Source organism: Idiotropiscis lumnitzeri, chromosome 8 (genome assembly GCF_059441095.1).
Source record: "Idiotropiscis lumnitzeri isolate Australia: NSW breed Sydney's pygmy pipehorse chromosome 8, RoL_Ilum_1.0, whole genome shotgun sequence".
NCBI classification, from domain to species: Eukaryota; Metazoa; Chordata; class Actinopteri; order Syngnathiformes; family Syngnathidae; genus Idiotropiscis; species Idiotropiscis lumnitzeri.
The window spans coordinates 16,738,738-16,755,825 of record NC_142398.1 but is presented as its reverse complement, the minus strand read 5'-3'; the positions used below and the strand labels follow the sequence as shown (position 1 = coordinate 16,755,825).

The 17,088-nt window shown below is 39.8% G+C and overlaps 1 protein-coding gene across 2 annotated transcripts; it reads right to left on the bottom strand.

Annotated features, from left to right (window-relative positions):
- Nucleotides 1-1,450: 1,450 nt before the first annotated feature.
- Nucleotides 1,451-15,913, bottom strand: LOC148332418 (sphingosine kinase 1-like). 2 transcript variants are annotated; one of them, XM_088303845.1, is made up of 5 exons: nucleotides 15,384-15,913; nucleotides 10,404-10,556; nucleotides 7,946-8,040; nucleotides 7,185-7,300; nucleotides 1,451-4,300 (listed from the first exon to the last, which is right to left on the bottom strand). In XM_088303845.1, the coding sequence occupies exons 1-5, from the start codon at nucleotides 15,793-15,795 to the stop codon at nucleotides 3,457-3,459; spliced, it is 1,620 nt and encodes a 539-aa protein (XP_088159971.1). In that variant the 5' UTR covers nucleotides 15,796-15,913; the 3' UTR covers nucleotides 1,451-3,456. The 2 variants fall into 2 exon arrangements, with proteins under 2 accessions (XP_088159971.1, XP_088159972.1); XM_088303846.1 differs by having other exon boundaries at nucleotides 10,404-10,553; nucleotides 15,384-15,912.
- Between the last annotated feature and the right edge of the window lie 1,175 nt (nucleotides 15,914-17,088).

Sequence of the window (17,088 nt, the reverse complement as noted above, 5' to 3'; positions counted from 1 at the left end):
AATCGATGGATGAATATGAAAGGATGCATATTCTAAAAGAAAGAGCGACCTCAATGAGCAGATAGAAGTAAAAAACGCGGACCAAAACGTTTTCAAATTACATTTTATGTCAATCATAGCATAAAACATTGAATTACAAACTACAGACATTTGCTTCATGGAAAAATAGATCTCTCTCGTTTAACAAAGGGACTCATCCCAAAAAAAAACCTCAGAACCAGCAAGAAAATGAAGCATGTTGTGAGCATGTTACACGTCGATCACGCCGACTTGCAGCAACAACGCTTTGTGCGTGTTGGTGTGTATGAGTGAATGTGAGAAAGATTACTCTTTCATTGCCAAATGGTCATTTCAGGAGCATCAGAAATAGTTCCGTTAAATCATCACTCATTGGAAGCACCAACCTCTTGCAACCAGCAGGAGACAGAACAATCAAGGGACACTCCGTGCAAGACAGCATATTTAAAAAGGAGCCGCGTGTGTGTGCGCGTGTATGCGTTTATATATACTTATTACGTTTTTGCGAACCTATACATTTGACATTATTTTGACGACAGCACTTCCTTGGAATAATCTCATTTTAGAATTTAAATAAAGATGCGGGCGTTTTTTGTGGCGCTACACAAACCCCATAATTGTCCCACAAGCCTGACATCCCAAATTCCAGTTGACATGTTCGTCCTGCACGAAATGATACCAAACTAGCTGAATGACAAATTGCGGGTATGAGACTTTCATCAGAATTGGGGAGGATTTGTAAAATTGCAGGTTGTCCCATAAACCACAGCTCGGAATGTTTTAAAGTTGAGTGGCGAAATTATGGCTACAGCTTTCTAACTTTATCCATAATTTGTTTATTTATTTTTTTATATCTCACTTTTTTTTTTCGTTAGACCCCACACTTAACGTAGGAAAATCAATCTCCTTATATGTGTTCACTGCTCCCTTTCAGTGTGGCATACTAAATTAATTCACGAAGTCTCCTTCCCGTATCTACTTGTCTGTCATACCAAAACTGACCGGTGAGAGGCAGTATGTTGCCGCTAGTTCAAACAGATGGAAAAAATGCATAAGGCAAAAATTAAATAATAAAAATAAAATATAAAACATTCCGGCGTATCTGGTATATTAAAGTATAGTTGTTAATGATGAGTAAAGTTGACAGTTTTTTTTTAATTAACACTGTGTTGACCACACCCACATAAGGATTTGCCATCCTAAATATTGTACAGGTATAGATGATTAATTTTGGCGTTATTTTCATCATGCGTGTAGCCCCATTAAGTTGACTTTCTACCTTTCAATTCCTTCAGTTTAAAAAGTCCATTTTCTAAAAATATACCTGAAATTTCCTTCTTTTTATGACCCTAACAATATGAATTCTTTCCGAAGAATTGAGACGATTGTTTTTTTTTTTTATAAAACAAGTACAGCTACATTGAAGTAATAAAAATAATAATAATAATAATAATCAGAAGAATTAATAATACATTTTACTTTAGTCCTGACAATTACTTTGATATAATGGTACCAAATGGGCTTTACAGTGCAACATGTGTCTGGGAGTGTTTGACCATGACATAGGTTTTTTTTTCGCACAATTCACAATTTTTTACTAAACTCTCATTAGTATGTCTTATTTTTTAATGAGACTGGCGGACATGTTGAGTCCACCTTTCCGTTTGTGCGTATTGAAATACAACACGCCTCCCCATCCTCCTACGACACTGCTAATGCTCCCAAAAGGTTTCACCTTGCGGCTATTTGGATGAATTAGTGTGCCTCTCAGAAGCACAACAGCACCGCTATCTTCATGCAGCATTTAACAAGTCGATATACAATGACAACCACACACAGACACACACACGCACACACACACATCGTACCCTGTTGCATCCTTCCTCTCTTAACTGTCAGGCATCAGGCTCATCAAGTTAATGACACTATTGGAAAAGAATTGCTACCCAATTGTGTCCACATGAGATCTTTGGAATCAAATAAAAGTGACTAAAGCCACAATTAACAGACCGTTTTACAATCATTAGTGCACTAAGGACACGTTGGTGAGAATTGCCAATGTGAGTTTCTTGGTTATTTCGATGCTATCGTTATTAGTCTTTGTTGGCAGGGTAGTGACGGAGAAACATTCTACGAACATGTCAACGAGCATGTACAAGATACAGATATGTGCATCTCAATTGAGAAATAGAAAAGAATAACCCTGCTTCACTTTTAAACATTTTGAAATGTGACAGCAACAAGCTGGAGGTTGACTAAAAACATGCCTTAATATGCTTGCCTGACTGAATTCACAAGACAAGGACATGATGTTTAGCAGTGTTCAAGATTAAAAATGGAGAGGAAAGAAAATTAATTCGGAACTGTTCTTTCATGTTCTTGTTTCATGTTTTGGTGTTCCAGCTTCATTGATTTTTTTTTTTTTTGTAAAAACTACTAAGCAGTAAAACTTATACAATTGACATAAAATGGAAATGACCTCTAGGCTGCAGGTGCAAAAGTGGTTCGCACATGTGCCTCACAGTTCTGAGGTTCGAATTTTGACAGTGGCCTTTCTATGTAGAGTTTGCATCTCCAACAAAACATTAACAGTCCCTTTTCTGCAAAGTTACAATATTTGTCACCTTGAATAGTTTAGTCTCAAAATATTATAATAATTAATATTAATTATATTAATTAATATATTAATAATAGTCCAATAATCCAAATGCTAAACACTTATATTAATATAATTCTCAATTTTAAATACAGGGCTGCAACTATTGATTATCGCAATCGTCGATTAATCTGTTGATGATTTTTTTGGATTAATCGCTGAATGAGTCTACTTTCATAAAGGACTGTACAAAACTGAAAATACTTACTGTTGACATTTTAAATTAAACAAAGTCTCTAAATGATTAATCAGTTCACAAAAAGAATTATCAATTAGATGTCAATTAACCATTGCATCTAAATCTTCAGTCAAAATGTTAAATATATATTTAAATACACATCTTGAATCTGAATGTTAAATATATTCCTAAATGTTAAATATTCATCAAATCTTACTGCTTAAATAAATCTGAAATCTAAATGACAAATATACTGTAAATATAAATATAATTCTTGAATCTATCGAATATATATCTATTTAACCACATATTAACTTTTAGGTGTTTTTACAGTAATATTTGAATTTAACCAATCAAGGTGACCAATCTTGTTGAAAATATGCAGATTAGGGACTCTTAATAAGCCACACTTGTTTTTTTACACAGTTTGGAGCTCAATGTGAAAAAGTATTCATGTTATTTTCAGCAAAAGACACTTAACAAAGGACACCCCATCCACATTCCTAAGAAGCTGACACAAATCTAGTATTGATGCAGTTTCAAGTTTTACGTCCCGTTCTTTGCACGTGAAATGCGTGGATTGTGTGCATCAGGTCGTCAAAGTTCATGCACTGATGAGTCTAGCGAGGCCCCGGTGCACCTCTGCTTGCACTGGCCCGTAGTCCACCACCTCCCCATCCACGGTGATAATCCCTTTGGGAGAATATGGCTCCATCCTGAGCGCCCGCACCTTGGTGTGCACCAAATGAGCACAGCTGGAGGCCACGTGGGCGCCCTTCTCCATGGCGAGGAAGAGCCTGAGCAGCGCGGCACGGGAGATTCCCGCTTTGACGTAGAACAGATGAATGACGCCGTCGTCCAGAGTGGCGTCCGGCGCCGCTAGCAGGTCCTCGGCCAGGTGGGACTGGTACATAGCAAGCACCAAAACAAAGTCTTCTTCCGGGACCACCACCCAAGTACCAGGGAGAGGCTCCTCCAGCCGGGGTAGGACCGAGTCCCTCAGGGTCGTATGAGCTTTGCCGAAACTGCGCGATCGCTCGAACCTTCTCGCTTTGAAAGAGTTGTTGGAGTGACAGGAGTTGTGGAAGGAGTTCTGCATGGGAGGCTCTCTGGAGAGGCGCAAAGGAGTCTTGTGATTGTTGCCGTGTCTGGATCCCACCCAGTTGCGGTCTCCCGTCACGGGCAGGTAAGCCAGCTTGCCTTTGTAGACGCGAAGAGACGCCAACCTCACCAGCGTGCCCACGGTGAAGCGAGCCGCCCCGACGCGGCGGTACTTCTCGCTCTCAACGTCCACGTCGGCCACGAAGCCCCACGCCAGCGAGAGGAAGGAGAAGAGACGAGTGCCGGAGAAGAGGCGGACTGAGACCAGATCCATGCGGGACACCACGCCTTTACACAGAAGGAAGCCACAGCTGATCAGGAGCTCCTCACTGGACACCACCGAGGCACTGCGGGAAACCAAGCAGTCGCATCTTCACATTATTTATTTAAAACAAATAAAAAACGGTAAAACATAATGAAAAACAACATCGACAGACTAATGAACGGAATTACATTTCCGGATCCAAATCCAATCAAGCATTCCAAGTATGAAATCACAAAGATCTTCACATTTTGGAAAAGCCGTGAAACACATTTTGACTCGATGAATTATGAATGGAAGAAGAAATCTTTTTCGAACCCACCCTCATTAATAATGAAGTTCTCAAAATAAATATGCAGACAAAGATGAAGACTTGAAAGTGGCCTTAATATTTGGGAAGGTTTGGAAATGGGAAGACGTTTCAGTTTGAAGGAGTTTTATAGCTGCCATCATGAGTTAGCGTTATGGTTTTGGCCCAGTACCGCTTTCGGAAGACAGCAGCTTGATAAAGCCATGAAGGCAGACGGATGATGCTGTGTGAGCGCGGGCGCGCGCGTGTGTGTGCGTGTGTGTTTGAGGTGATTTCAGACATGACAGGCAAGTGAGACAACAAACACAATCCCATCTGGGGAAACGGAGACAAGAGTAGAAGGTCAAAATCTCGATCTCTCTCGCTCACTCTCCCTCTCACACATACACACAAACACACACACACACACACCCCGATTGGTACACACACAACTCCAGAACATCTCTGAAGTTGTGCGCAGTCTCATCTCGTTTTGCTGCTTCTATCCTCTTCTATTTTCTGCATGAAAGATCACGACCAATTTAAACTTCACTGTTGTTTTTCTATTACAATGTTGAACGGCAGTGCTTGTAATGTTTATTCTTACACATATATATATATATATATATATATATTATTAAAATAGTCTAAGTCACACTCACACGCACTAATTCAAACTAATAACTATAATTATCGGTTGTCATAATTTGTGGAATGTCATTCGGTTTTCCATTCTTCTGTTTAATGTTTTTCATTCTCGTTTTATAATCAGCCTAAGAGTTGACGTTCTCCTTGACAAACAAATAAATATAAATATAATAAATAAATAAAAATAATACAGTAATATAACATATTCCCTGAACAAGTGGAGTTGAGTAAATAAACACCTCACAACAAATTAAGGAAAAAAAATTGCCCATGTGGCAGTGATTTCTTTTTTTTTTTTTTACACCATGAATTATAACACCCAACACCTTCGAGCAGTAAATCTAAAGATGAAGGTGACATTTTTAAACTAAATCTGCTAATAATCTGCTAAGCATTTCATCATTGACCTGAAAAGAATTTGACTCGATGAGTGTCATGATGTTGCGTTTACACGTACTGCATAACAGCAGCGAGCTTCGAGCGGGTGCTCATTTGAAGCTCCCCCTCCATTCAACAGGGAATAATCCTGACGGTGAGCGAGCAGACATGCACAGAGCTTCTGGATGCAGCGGGAGGGTGTGAGGAGTTTCAACAATACCGAGTTTGGACTCTTCCTCGAATGGAGCGCTGCCATATGTGAAAGGGGATGCAGTCGCGCACAATTCATCAGAAAGAAAAGCGCTCAAGATAATGGAACTGAATGTTTGTCATAGAATTTGAATGAATTGCTGAATGGCAGCTAATGAGCGAGTCGATGCGGAGAATTAGGAACAAAAAAAAAACATGCTGGTTTCTCTTGTCGAGAAAACAACAAATAAATGAGCATGTGGCAAATAAAAGACTTCCATTCATTCTGCATTTTGATTTTGGCTGCTGTTCAGGTTGGCTGGTTGTTATTCTAGACCTGAACGTATTGTTTTTATGGCAAGACTTTGTACAGTCCATGCTATTCTGAAGCTGTTATTTCAAGCTACAATTATTGTTATAATTGGTTGTCTTACTTGTGCTTTGTTGAAAGCGCACAACGGCTCACACGCTGACCCGGGCTCACCTGCCGGGTGTGCACCGCACGCCAGTATATCGTGAATCGCGTGACATTAATTAACATGTTCCCAGGCTGGTGAGACTTGTTTTACTGGAGTTTATTGCGAACGTTATTTGTGGTCGAGTCATAATCATTAAGGAGCCGCATTTGTGCTTGAGTCATTTTTTTTTTTCGCAACTGTCTTGCACACTTTTAAGGTTCTGCGATTCTCGCATTCAGACTTCTGACGCACCCACCATGCGTAACATGGAAATGTGTGTGTGGTTTTAGGATTTTTTTTTTTTTTTTAATGAATCCAAATTAATAGAATTTATTCAGAATACCACGCTCATGATTGAATGCATGTCCGTATAGGTGGTGCAACATGTGCTGTAGTGAGTGAATGTCGATCAGCTTGTCCGGCAACTATCCTTGCGCGTAGCCACACGCAGGCGAGACACTTAACGGATTTCATGAACAAATAAAAACAAATGATTCGAAATGTAACTGCTATTATCACCGTTTCCAAACTGAATGTTTGCTAAGTGAGATTTGACGGGGAAAGCCAACATTTAATTGTTACTCCACCCAAACTGCATGCGTGAGTGTCACGCTTAGGTCGATGGGAGGAGGTGCGCAGCTGTGCGCCTTTTCTGACTGAAGCACGCCGCAGAATATGCCCCTTCGAGAAGATTCTTTACATGTTCTACGTTGCAGTCCGGCGACGCATGCGTGCAGATACGAGGGAATAATGTGAGTGCACTGCTGATACAAGATTAAAAGTCCGGTTTATAGAGGGAAAGGAATTAAAGGAACTTAAATAAAAAAAAAAGTCTTCATTTAAAAAAAGACCACAGAGTGTTCTTTTATAATGCCTAACGTTGTCGTCACTGGCATCTTGATGTTGTGCAGTCCCTTTTTCAGTTCATATTTTTCCTGTAAACATGCGTAATGAATGTGAGTGTTGTGGCGTGCGTGTGCGTGTGCGTGCGTGTGTGTGAGACTCACCCTGCGTAGTGATGTATCGATGCAGCCAAGGCGTTGCCAGATCCGCCAGGAAGTATACCAAGGGGTGTACGGATAGCTTGCTCCCAGTCTGATCTGTCCAGGAGACCATTTATCACCTAACAAACATTCCAAAACGGGGTTAGAATAGTTTGGGATTTTTAATTATTTTTTAATTAAGTTTGTTAAAATTTGTTTTTAGGGCAGGTTTATTATTTTTTTTAATTAGTGTTAATTTGTATTTTTTGTGTGCAAATGTTTCATGTTAGTTTAGTTTTAGTATTAGTTTTAGTATTAATTTTAGTATTTTTCATTTAAATATAATTTCTATACAGAGATCTGTTGAGTGTAAGATTATTGTGTCATAAAATTGACTACAATCTCTCAAATGAACAATACTGAAATAAATACATTAGTATGAACTCCCGAAAGTATATTGAGTGACAAAGACAAAAACGGATGACATTTTCCTTGGGAATATTTTTTGTTTTATATAGTCTTTTAAACGTAAGATGTAGTTTCAGTTGGTTTTCTTTGTCTTTTAAAAATAATTTCATTTTGTTAATGAAAATGTTTCGTTTCAATGTGAGTTATTTTGTATAGTTTTCGTTAACCATAATAACGTTGCAACAAAAATCCACCTTTAACAAGGAAATCATTTAAAAACAAGCCTTTTCAGCACATCTTAGAATGTGTCTATCCTTAACCTTCCCTTTATTTTACCCAAGAGGTCAATCATGACGAAGTTACATTCGTCTGGTTACCTCAAACAGAAGACCGTCTCCTGACATGATGACGAGAGCATCCCACTGGGACAGGTCAGTCTCCCTCACTAGCTCGCGGGCATGGTTCTGATGTTCTGTAAAAAAACAAACACAGTAAGTGATGTCACCCCTCCTTCCAGATTGTGTCCTAAAAGACCATGTTCTGCTGTTGGTGCTCATTAACGTCTACGTTTTGTCTGACTAAGACCGTCTCGGTGGGTTGAAATATAGATCAGCGGACAGGGAGGCAGGAGGAAACAAGCCTCGTTATCCCTGCCAAAGCGCTACAAAACCTTTAAAATTCCATGTGGATCCACTATTTGCATTCAGTGTCCTATTTTTAGTCCAAATATTCAGCACAAGCCTGAGAATTCATTTCAGAATTCCATAGTTGTACGACTGACTTTCAATGAATAAAAATGACTCAAGTTGAGGTCAAATTAAAAGGATAAGCTAAAAGCCTTAATTGGTTTCTATTCACTTGACTGTTGACGAATGTGAAACGTTGCCACCCAGAGAGCTCCAGTCCTAATGTGCTGATCGTGCAGCATTCATTAGCGGCAGCCGGCGCCAGATGAGCGTGCACTCTGCAGCACCGAGCCGTCTCGTAGCTGCAGCGCTCCACCACCTCAGTGACAGCAACTGATGTCACACACACGCACACACCGACTGCTCTGATAGCTTAATCAGATGCCAAGGGATGACTGCTGCTCATATAATTACATTTTTATTCATTCAAACACTCATTCTCATACAAGACCGATCGGTCTGAAATTGCAAACAGAAGACATCCTACACTGGAGTATGAATTGCTTGAATGTTTCGACCTCCTTACTACCGCTGTTGTTATTTTAAAGTAATCTGTTATTGTTTCTTTCAAACACACATAATGGAAAGACGACTGCGATAAAATGTTGACTTTTGCACAAATAGTCACGTGTTTTTTTTTCTTGGAGCACAAAAAGGAGGACAAGGGTGGAGCTGTCCTCCTCTTAATGCTGTCTGACAGACATCCTTGTGCACTGAGGGAGAACAAACGTTGCCGTGGCATCCTTACTGACACTGACCAAGACATGGTTACTCACACACACATGAACATGAACACACACATACACACGCACACGCTCAAGAAATACAGTCATGCCTCATGTATCCTCCACCCCTCCGGTCGTGCCCACAGCTGCCACACAGCCAGGCATCCCATAATGAGTTTGTCCACTTTTGTTAGCTTGACACTTGAAGCCAGAGTATCGGACTCTCACAAGCATACTGAAAATAATCATTGGAAGTTGTCTGATTTTTCAGTGTCCTCATTTTTAACATTCAGTTTAAAAGCAGAGATTAAAGTCAACTCGATATATTTGACTTGAATAGGTTGTTGTAAGCAAATTTGTAGTCATACATTTTTTTAATTAAGTATTTACGCATATTTCAATAAGGATTAGTGTGGCAAAAAGTGCATTTGTAAAAAAAAAAAAAAATAACAAAAAAAAAGTGTATTTCCTCACCGGCACTCAAATGCAGTTTTGCTCTCTTTTCCTCGCCAACACACCATGCTTTTTTGTGTGCGTGTGTCATACTAATTAATCACAAAAATGTATGCTGCAGAATCAGCACCAAGCCAGTATGGAGAGGTTAGTGATGATGAGAAAATCAAATCACGATCAAAGGGGATTTTGTGAGAATGTGTGTGTTTATGGTCTCCATACGGTATGTGATGCATGTACATCATCATCGTTGCGTAACAGCTGTGTGTGCACGTGGGTCAGAGGACGTTTATCAGCATAGTGACAGCATGAAAACATGAGGAGGTGTTTTGGGGCATGCTTGCTGTGTAGTTATTAAGAGATGATCACTGAGGAGTCAACAATAAAAGGATCGAGCCAATCAAGTCTGTTAGTGAAATTGTTAAACAAAGGCATGAGCGAGGTTACATTTTAATTTACAAGAGTCCCATAAAAATGCATGTAATGTTCTTGATTCAACTACAAATCAGAAACAAAATATTGCATTATTATTATTATTATTATTATTATTATTATTATTATTATTATTATTGTTATTATTATTATGGGGGAAACATAATAGTAATAATAATAATAATAATAATAATAATAAATTTGATTTGGAAGTGCCTTTCAGGACATCAAAAATTTATTTAATTTTTCAGATTGCTATTATTGTAAATAACACAAATAAATAAATAACTAAATAACTAACTAACTAACTAACTAACTAACTAACTAAATAAATAAATAATATTTTCCCCATTGTACAATATGACATACTCAGAGTAAAATTTTGAGAAGAAAATTTTTTTATTGATTTTATGCTGCAGCTAGGACACATCAGCATGGCCACCTCAGAACCAAAGCCCTCAACTCTCCAAGGAAGGTGCTCTTTTCATTTTTTAAATCTTATTTCTTTGCGATGCGTTCAAGTGCTTCCAACAACTCACCCGTGATGACCAGCGTGTGCAGCACCCCGGCCTCGTTGAGCATCCGCTGGACGTGGTTGTTGTAGAGTGTGAGCGCCTGTCCTTTCCCGCTCTGTGGATTCACCAGCAGCATCATGCGGCATGGGTGCGACCCCTCACCCAGCAGCGCCTCTGCTAGAAAAATAGTAAGAATAATAATATTAAGAAGAAGAACATACATGGGATGACTGCCACACAAAACAGACTGCATGCCACGATGAACAGCCTTTAAATTATACAGTACGTCTGACTGTAATGTTTTAATTTTTAAACTTACTTCACGGAAACAGGAAGAGTCCACATGAAATTATTTCATGTTGTATGATCTCTTCTTCGTTTTACGTCAGGCATTTATTAGTCAGTATCTTTAGAATTAAACAACAACGTGAAAAAAAAAAAAAAAAACATAACGAAACTGATCATTTCTGCCGCCTTCAAAATGTTGACAGGAAGTTGCACATAAACAACCTCCTTGAGTGAAGTCATAAAGGTGAATCAGAATAAAAGAATTCTAAGAACGTAGGCAGCTACAACAACGGAGATACCAACAAAGAATGTTTCTCTGGTGATGGTGCACTCGTGAATCAAGACTCAGGAGGCGTGACAGTTGGCGCTGGAGGCCCTGACCCCGCTGGCGGCCACATTCAAATCCCGTCCACTTCCTGTGTGCCACTCCTCCCTTCCCAAGACACTCCGGAGTGAATTATCTCTTCGCCTCTGTTTGCGCCCAGTTTCCTCCTCCGTCATTAGCGGCAGCACCGCTGTGGCCCAAGCCCAAACGGCGACGCACGTTGTATATTTATTCACCCATCATTGTTTGTAGAGGAATGGGTGGAGCACTGATTGCCAAGTGATGTGCACTTTTGCAACATGTTATCTTTTTTTTTTTTTTTTTAAAGCTTGAACAACATCTAATCTCACTGAGCAGTCAAAAAGCCACAAATGTTGAAAGTCCCCATTGTCACACAAAAGTCAAAACAATGTGCCCACGCTCACAGCCAAATGTGTGATTACAGACGTGACTCCGCTTTCTTCCAGCATGGGAATTGGCCCAAATCTCAATGTAGTAATCACTATATTGAGGTAGCTGCCATAGTATTTCCTTCGTCCTAATTGACAGTGGGGGAAACCCAAGAGCCATCTTATAATAGCTATCTGGGCACACACAGCCCGGGAGTCTGAGAATAGACGAGTGAGACTCACGGTATTCTACAACATATCCGTTTCTGGAACTCAACATACAGTTCAAGTCATGGTTTTGAATTGTTTTCAAGAATTCTCGTGCGTTTGTGTGAAGAGCCCGTACGGATCCCGACAGGCTCCTATTTCGGCCTGTTGCTCTCTTGTGACCAGGTCACTTAAGCCCCAGCAAACACCCATTAGGAGGGAATCCAGTTTCCACATTAAAGGGATTAACGGATTAACATGAATTTGACCTGCTGTGAATCTCGCTCTTCTGTAATATGACATAAAGACACAATTTCAATCTGCTGAAAAATAAATAGTGCAGCTTTATGAGCGTCTGAAGCTTGAGGGGAATTGATTGCGTGTGAATATATCAAGATTAAAGCCGTCCCAAAATCACGTTTATGTTGATCTGTCGCAATAATCGCCGCAGTACGTTCACATGATATTCATTGTACACATTTGATTATTTAATTTGCATGTTGTAAGGAGGAGAAAAAAAACGCTTTTTTTGCACCCTGAAGGAGAATTTTGAAATAAAGTATAACAGACAAACGTGAACTGAATAGTTCTCAACAATTTTTCTCGACATAACGCCACAATATTCCGTCCAATTCAACATCGTTTATTAAAAACCTGCTAATTATGTGAATGTCTTTTCCAGAACCTTTCATTTCGGCTGACCCTTTTCATTTTGTTTTATTGCTATCGGCGGACCTCACAAGTGGCCCAGGCACAGCAGAAAATAGATTTTGCTTCTCCATAGAAAATACGTTAGGTGGAAGCTTTGGAGACACGCAAGCGTATTCGGAGACCACAAAGGGTGTGCAGAGAGTGGAGGAGGAGGAGGAGGTGCTTGTGGTCAGCTGGCTGCAGCTCTATTTTAACCGAGGCTGAGAGTTGACGACATTGAGCTTTGCATCCAAATCCGTTCTTAGTTCTTAATGTCGTACCCGATGCTTTGTTCTGTGAAGATGCATACGCAACTGACGGAAGTGACTCTCAGAAAGCATGAGAGAGGACTGTAACCTTCAAATTAAACACATTCTGTATGATGATTTCTGATTGACATCATACCGGTAGAAAAGTTTATTCCTCCTTGGCAGTTAAAAAAAAAATCCAGATCAGGCCACCGTGAGCAAATCAAACACCCAATGAGGAGGAGTCCTGTTGTCATATAGTGTACCCTTTTTTTTTTTTTTTTTTTTTTTAAATGCAACTGAGCTAAACAGGTCCTACAAGAGAATTTGGCAGAAAAGTTGTTTGGTTTTTTTTCTTTTCAGGTTGATTTAAAAGAGGAACCACTACTCTTGTCGCTCTACCTTACGACTGATGTGATAACTGTCACCTCTCTGTTCACACTAGAAGTTCCATTTTATTTTTTCCTTTTTATCCAGCGAGTCGCGGCTTCTTTCTTGTTGCAATACTAACATGTCATTTGTCATTTTGGTGCATCATTGTTTTTTTTTTAATACCACGTTCTTTGTAGAGCAGTCGGAACATCTTCAAACACTCACACATACCGTATGTGATAAAGAGCAGCAGTCTGTCGCCCGGTCTCACACACAACCGTATATTATGTGGGTGAATCCATGAAAAGGCAGTTGTGGGGGGTGGCTATCATCTTGCGGCCATTTTCATTTTATTGTCTGCATCAGGAGGTTTTGACTTGAATCTGGATACACTCTCGTATTCTCGTCTAATCCTTTTCCCGGCTAGAAAAAAAAAAACTCATTGATTTACACCTTTAGGCATCACAAAGATGTCAGTGTTGAAATCAATTCTCACAAGTATCCAGGCTCTCTCATCTAAATTCTGCAGAGAAGCTTAAAGCTGCAGTTTCAAAGAGGTCTAATGTGAATGAAGTGGGTGGAGTGCCTTGCTTGACAACAAAGCCGGTTGACTCTTGAGTTTCCCAGGGTACAAAACCTGTCCGATCACTCCGACGTTCCATGTCATTTAAGTCTCTCGCGTCTGCTATTTCCTCCTCTGACAATGACAAGCCGTATTAAGTTGCAGATTTTTATTTTATTTTTATAAATAAATAAATAAATAAATAATAGTAATAATAATAATAATAAATAATAATAAATGCATCTGTGCAAGCTGGGAGTTGTTATCTGGGTCACAGAGTGCCAGTGATACTCTTCATGTATGCTTTCAGAGACTGTCTTAATATAGGACACTTGTGCTTATCTTAGGCATTCTTGCGCATTCCATATAGGAGTAATTGCACGTTAGCATTTCAGGAATTTAACAGCTAATTACCTCCATGTTCTCAGGAGTGTTTTATAGCAAAATGTACTTGTAAGGTGAGTAAACAAAGACATAATAACATAAGAAGGGAAACAAATAATGAAAGAAACTCATCGAGACAATGAGCAACACTTGCGCAGGAGCAAGTCAAGCCAAGATTTGTTACTCCACCAAGCCCTGCCTCTTAAAGCCACATTCATGCACTTGTACAGAGACATCCCTTTTTGAAGCAAAGAGAAATACTTCTTGGCAACAGAATAACAGTTTGATACACCCTTGTCAAATTACACCTTTGCTCAAATTACATTTAATAATATTCTATGCTATTATTAATCATTAAATATATTAATTTCAGTCAGGGGTTTCGAATACATTTTTGTCAGGGGCCACATTGTCATTTTTGTTTCCTTTGGCGAGCCTTTGACTGACTGTCAACCAAATAAATGTATAACAGCCTCATACAAGATATACACAACAAAGTGATGAATGGCAAGTTTTGAAAGCAGAAGCCTGTACAAAATGTTTTTTCAAATATTGTTAATTTTATATGTGAGATTGGTAACGATGGCCCAAAATATTCAGAAAACACAGAGAAACATTCATTATATGTTCCCGACAGGGATATGGGGAAATGTGGGGGGTAAAAAAAATCTCTGGTAAAAAACAGAAAATAACCAAAAGTCAATTATTTGGCCTGGTACCAATTCGGAGCGCCAAAAAGGGGGGAAGAGGAATGATTCTAGGGGTCAATGATCGACAGGGGCAGAGAAGGTCCCCTAATACAATTCTAATCCTAACAAAAAATTATGACACTCAGTAATAAACATATAATTTCCCATATATTTCATTTACAATGCATTGGTGGCAACAATAAATGTATTTTTTTAGGAAACGTTCTCAACCATTTACGTAAAATTATTCAGTCCCCCCTCTCCAGCCTGCAGAGACCGACAGCTTTTTAGGTTATCAGACAGTGAGTGAAGGCGGAAATCGCAAGATGCCCATGCAGTCCAGTATCACAAAAAAAAAAAAAAAACGGAAAGCGAAGACGCTTAGGCAGGAAAAAGAAGCCAAGGGTCGACAATGTGTCACTCAATTCTTTCATGTGATGGAAAGTTCTGGAGCAGCAGCTTGTTGTTTCTAGTTCTATAAGTGATAATGTTCAAATGACTATAAATCAAAGCAGCAAATAATCGAATCTACATTAATTTCATTATATTTTCAGTGCTTACACTACCAAGTAACTGTCATTTTGTTTTCACAAATTTGGGGATAAAATGCATAATTTCAAAATATTCCGCCAACCTAATGGCCGGCTTATGGGGTAAGATTTCCGATTTCTTTACATGGGGCCCAAAATCTCTGGCAGCACCCCTGAACCCGCCCTCCCCCACCACCTCGAGCCCCGCCAGTGATTATAATTGACCCGTGTTGGCAACTGATAACTGAAACAATGAAATCATCAGATTTCATTTAACTTCTGACCTGTAAAGTAATGGGAAAAAATGTGAGCTCTCTTACCGTCTCGAAGGTGCTGCCACCGATTCGAGCGCTCCCGGACGGCGCGAGCCCACTTCTCCGCCTCTTCGAGGTTGGCTCGCGGGTCTTGGAACGCGGCGAGACGGAAGCACTGCTCCACTCTCTGCCGGGAAAGTCCGGAGCCCACCCAACGCCGCTTAAGCGGGTAAAAATAGACCGCCAGGCAAGCCGCAGCCTCCGTGTTGTCATCTTCACGGTACGCCCGGGAGCCGATGCAGTCCTTCAGGCTGAGTACCACTCGGTTCCGGCCCGCAGGTACCGAGGTGAGTCGCTGGATCACGAGCTCCCTGTCAGTCAGGCTCACGGCGCACCTGACTTTTCGGTTGCCGGTGGCCATGAACTCCCCGTACAACGTGTTCATGTTGTGGCCATGTTCTGCTCTCTTCAGGTCCATCCTGACCTGGACGGGGGGGTCCGGGACGCAGCGGCGGCCACACTGTCGGTCACATCGCCGCGAGATCAGGGAACATTTGGGGATATCCGACAAGCGCCGCCGGTCAGACTATTATCAGAGCACTCGTGTGACTCGTACTGCATCCGGTTTTATTTCACAATAAGAGTAGATCGTCTGTCAATTTCAAATCATTCCTACATCTGGACACATTTGCCCAAGCGAGGATCACGCTACAATGAGCACTTCTTTAACCTTAATGGTTTCTCAAATATAATCATTTGTCATCTTTAAGCAATTCGGCAAACCTCTTTGAAAACATTTGGACGCTGTTATTCTTTGGAGCTCCAAGGACACATTTGCAAGTGTTGTTGTGGGTGATTCTTGTCAACTTCACGCGTAAACTTTACTGCACTGAACGCGCCACTTTGGTCACTGGTTGCGCGAAAAAGTTGTGATCTAGTTCCCTCTAGCGGTTATTTTTTGTAAATGGGTTATCAAATGTTTAAGTATTGAGCCAAATAATGCATCGAGACAAATGTTATGTAATTTACATATTTATTTACGAATTTAGAGAAATCATGCAAATAAAACAGCTAAATGCCTAAACGAGGTAAATTCTGGCTTCACTTGCTATGATGAATCATTATTTCCTAACTGTATATTGGCCAGCTCTTGGCATAAATGCAATGGTTTCAACAATTCAGCAGTCTCCCCTGTAGGCATCTGAGGTCAATTCAACATCAATATGACATCGTTTATGTCATCGTCAATATGAAATCACTAATGTCATCTTGGATACCATGTTTTACGCAGTGCTCTTTATTCCAATTGCATTAAAAAACAAAAAGTCGAACTATGTATATTTTCACACATCTCTCACTGTATTGTTTATTTAATAATTTTTTATTTCGTCACCCTTTATTTTTTGGAGCTTACGCGTCTGTCTCAAATTCCAGCTGCTGAACTCGCTACTATTTCACACCAACAGATGGCAATGTTAGAAAGAATAAGAACGGTGACTTCAGAATACTTTTTGCATTCAGCTCTTTTCGTCTCATTCAATCCAGCGCGCAGTTTCTTTACTCCGTAGAGATTTTTTTTTATACAGATATCATGTAACATAAACATATTAACTTCTTGTAAATGTAAAATAAGTTAACTACACTTTAGATGAAAGTCCCTGTAAAATGACAATAAATATTTCTTCTAAATAATGTGTATCATATATCATACTATTATTGAAAAAAAAACAAAACCCTGACAATCTCCCAAGTAAGCGAGGTCATGAAAATT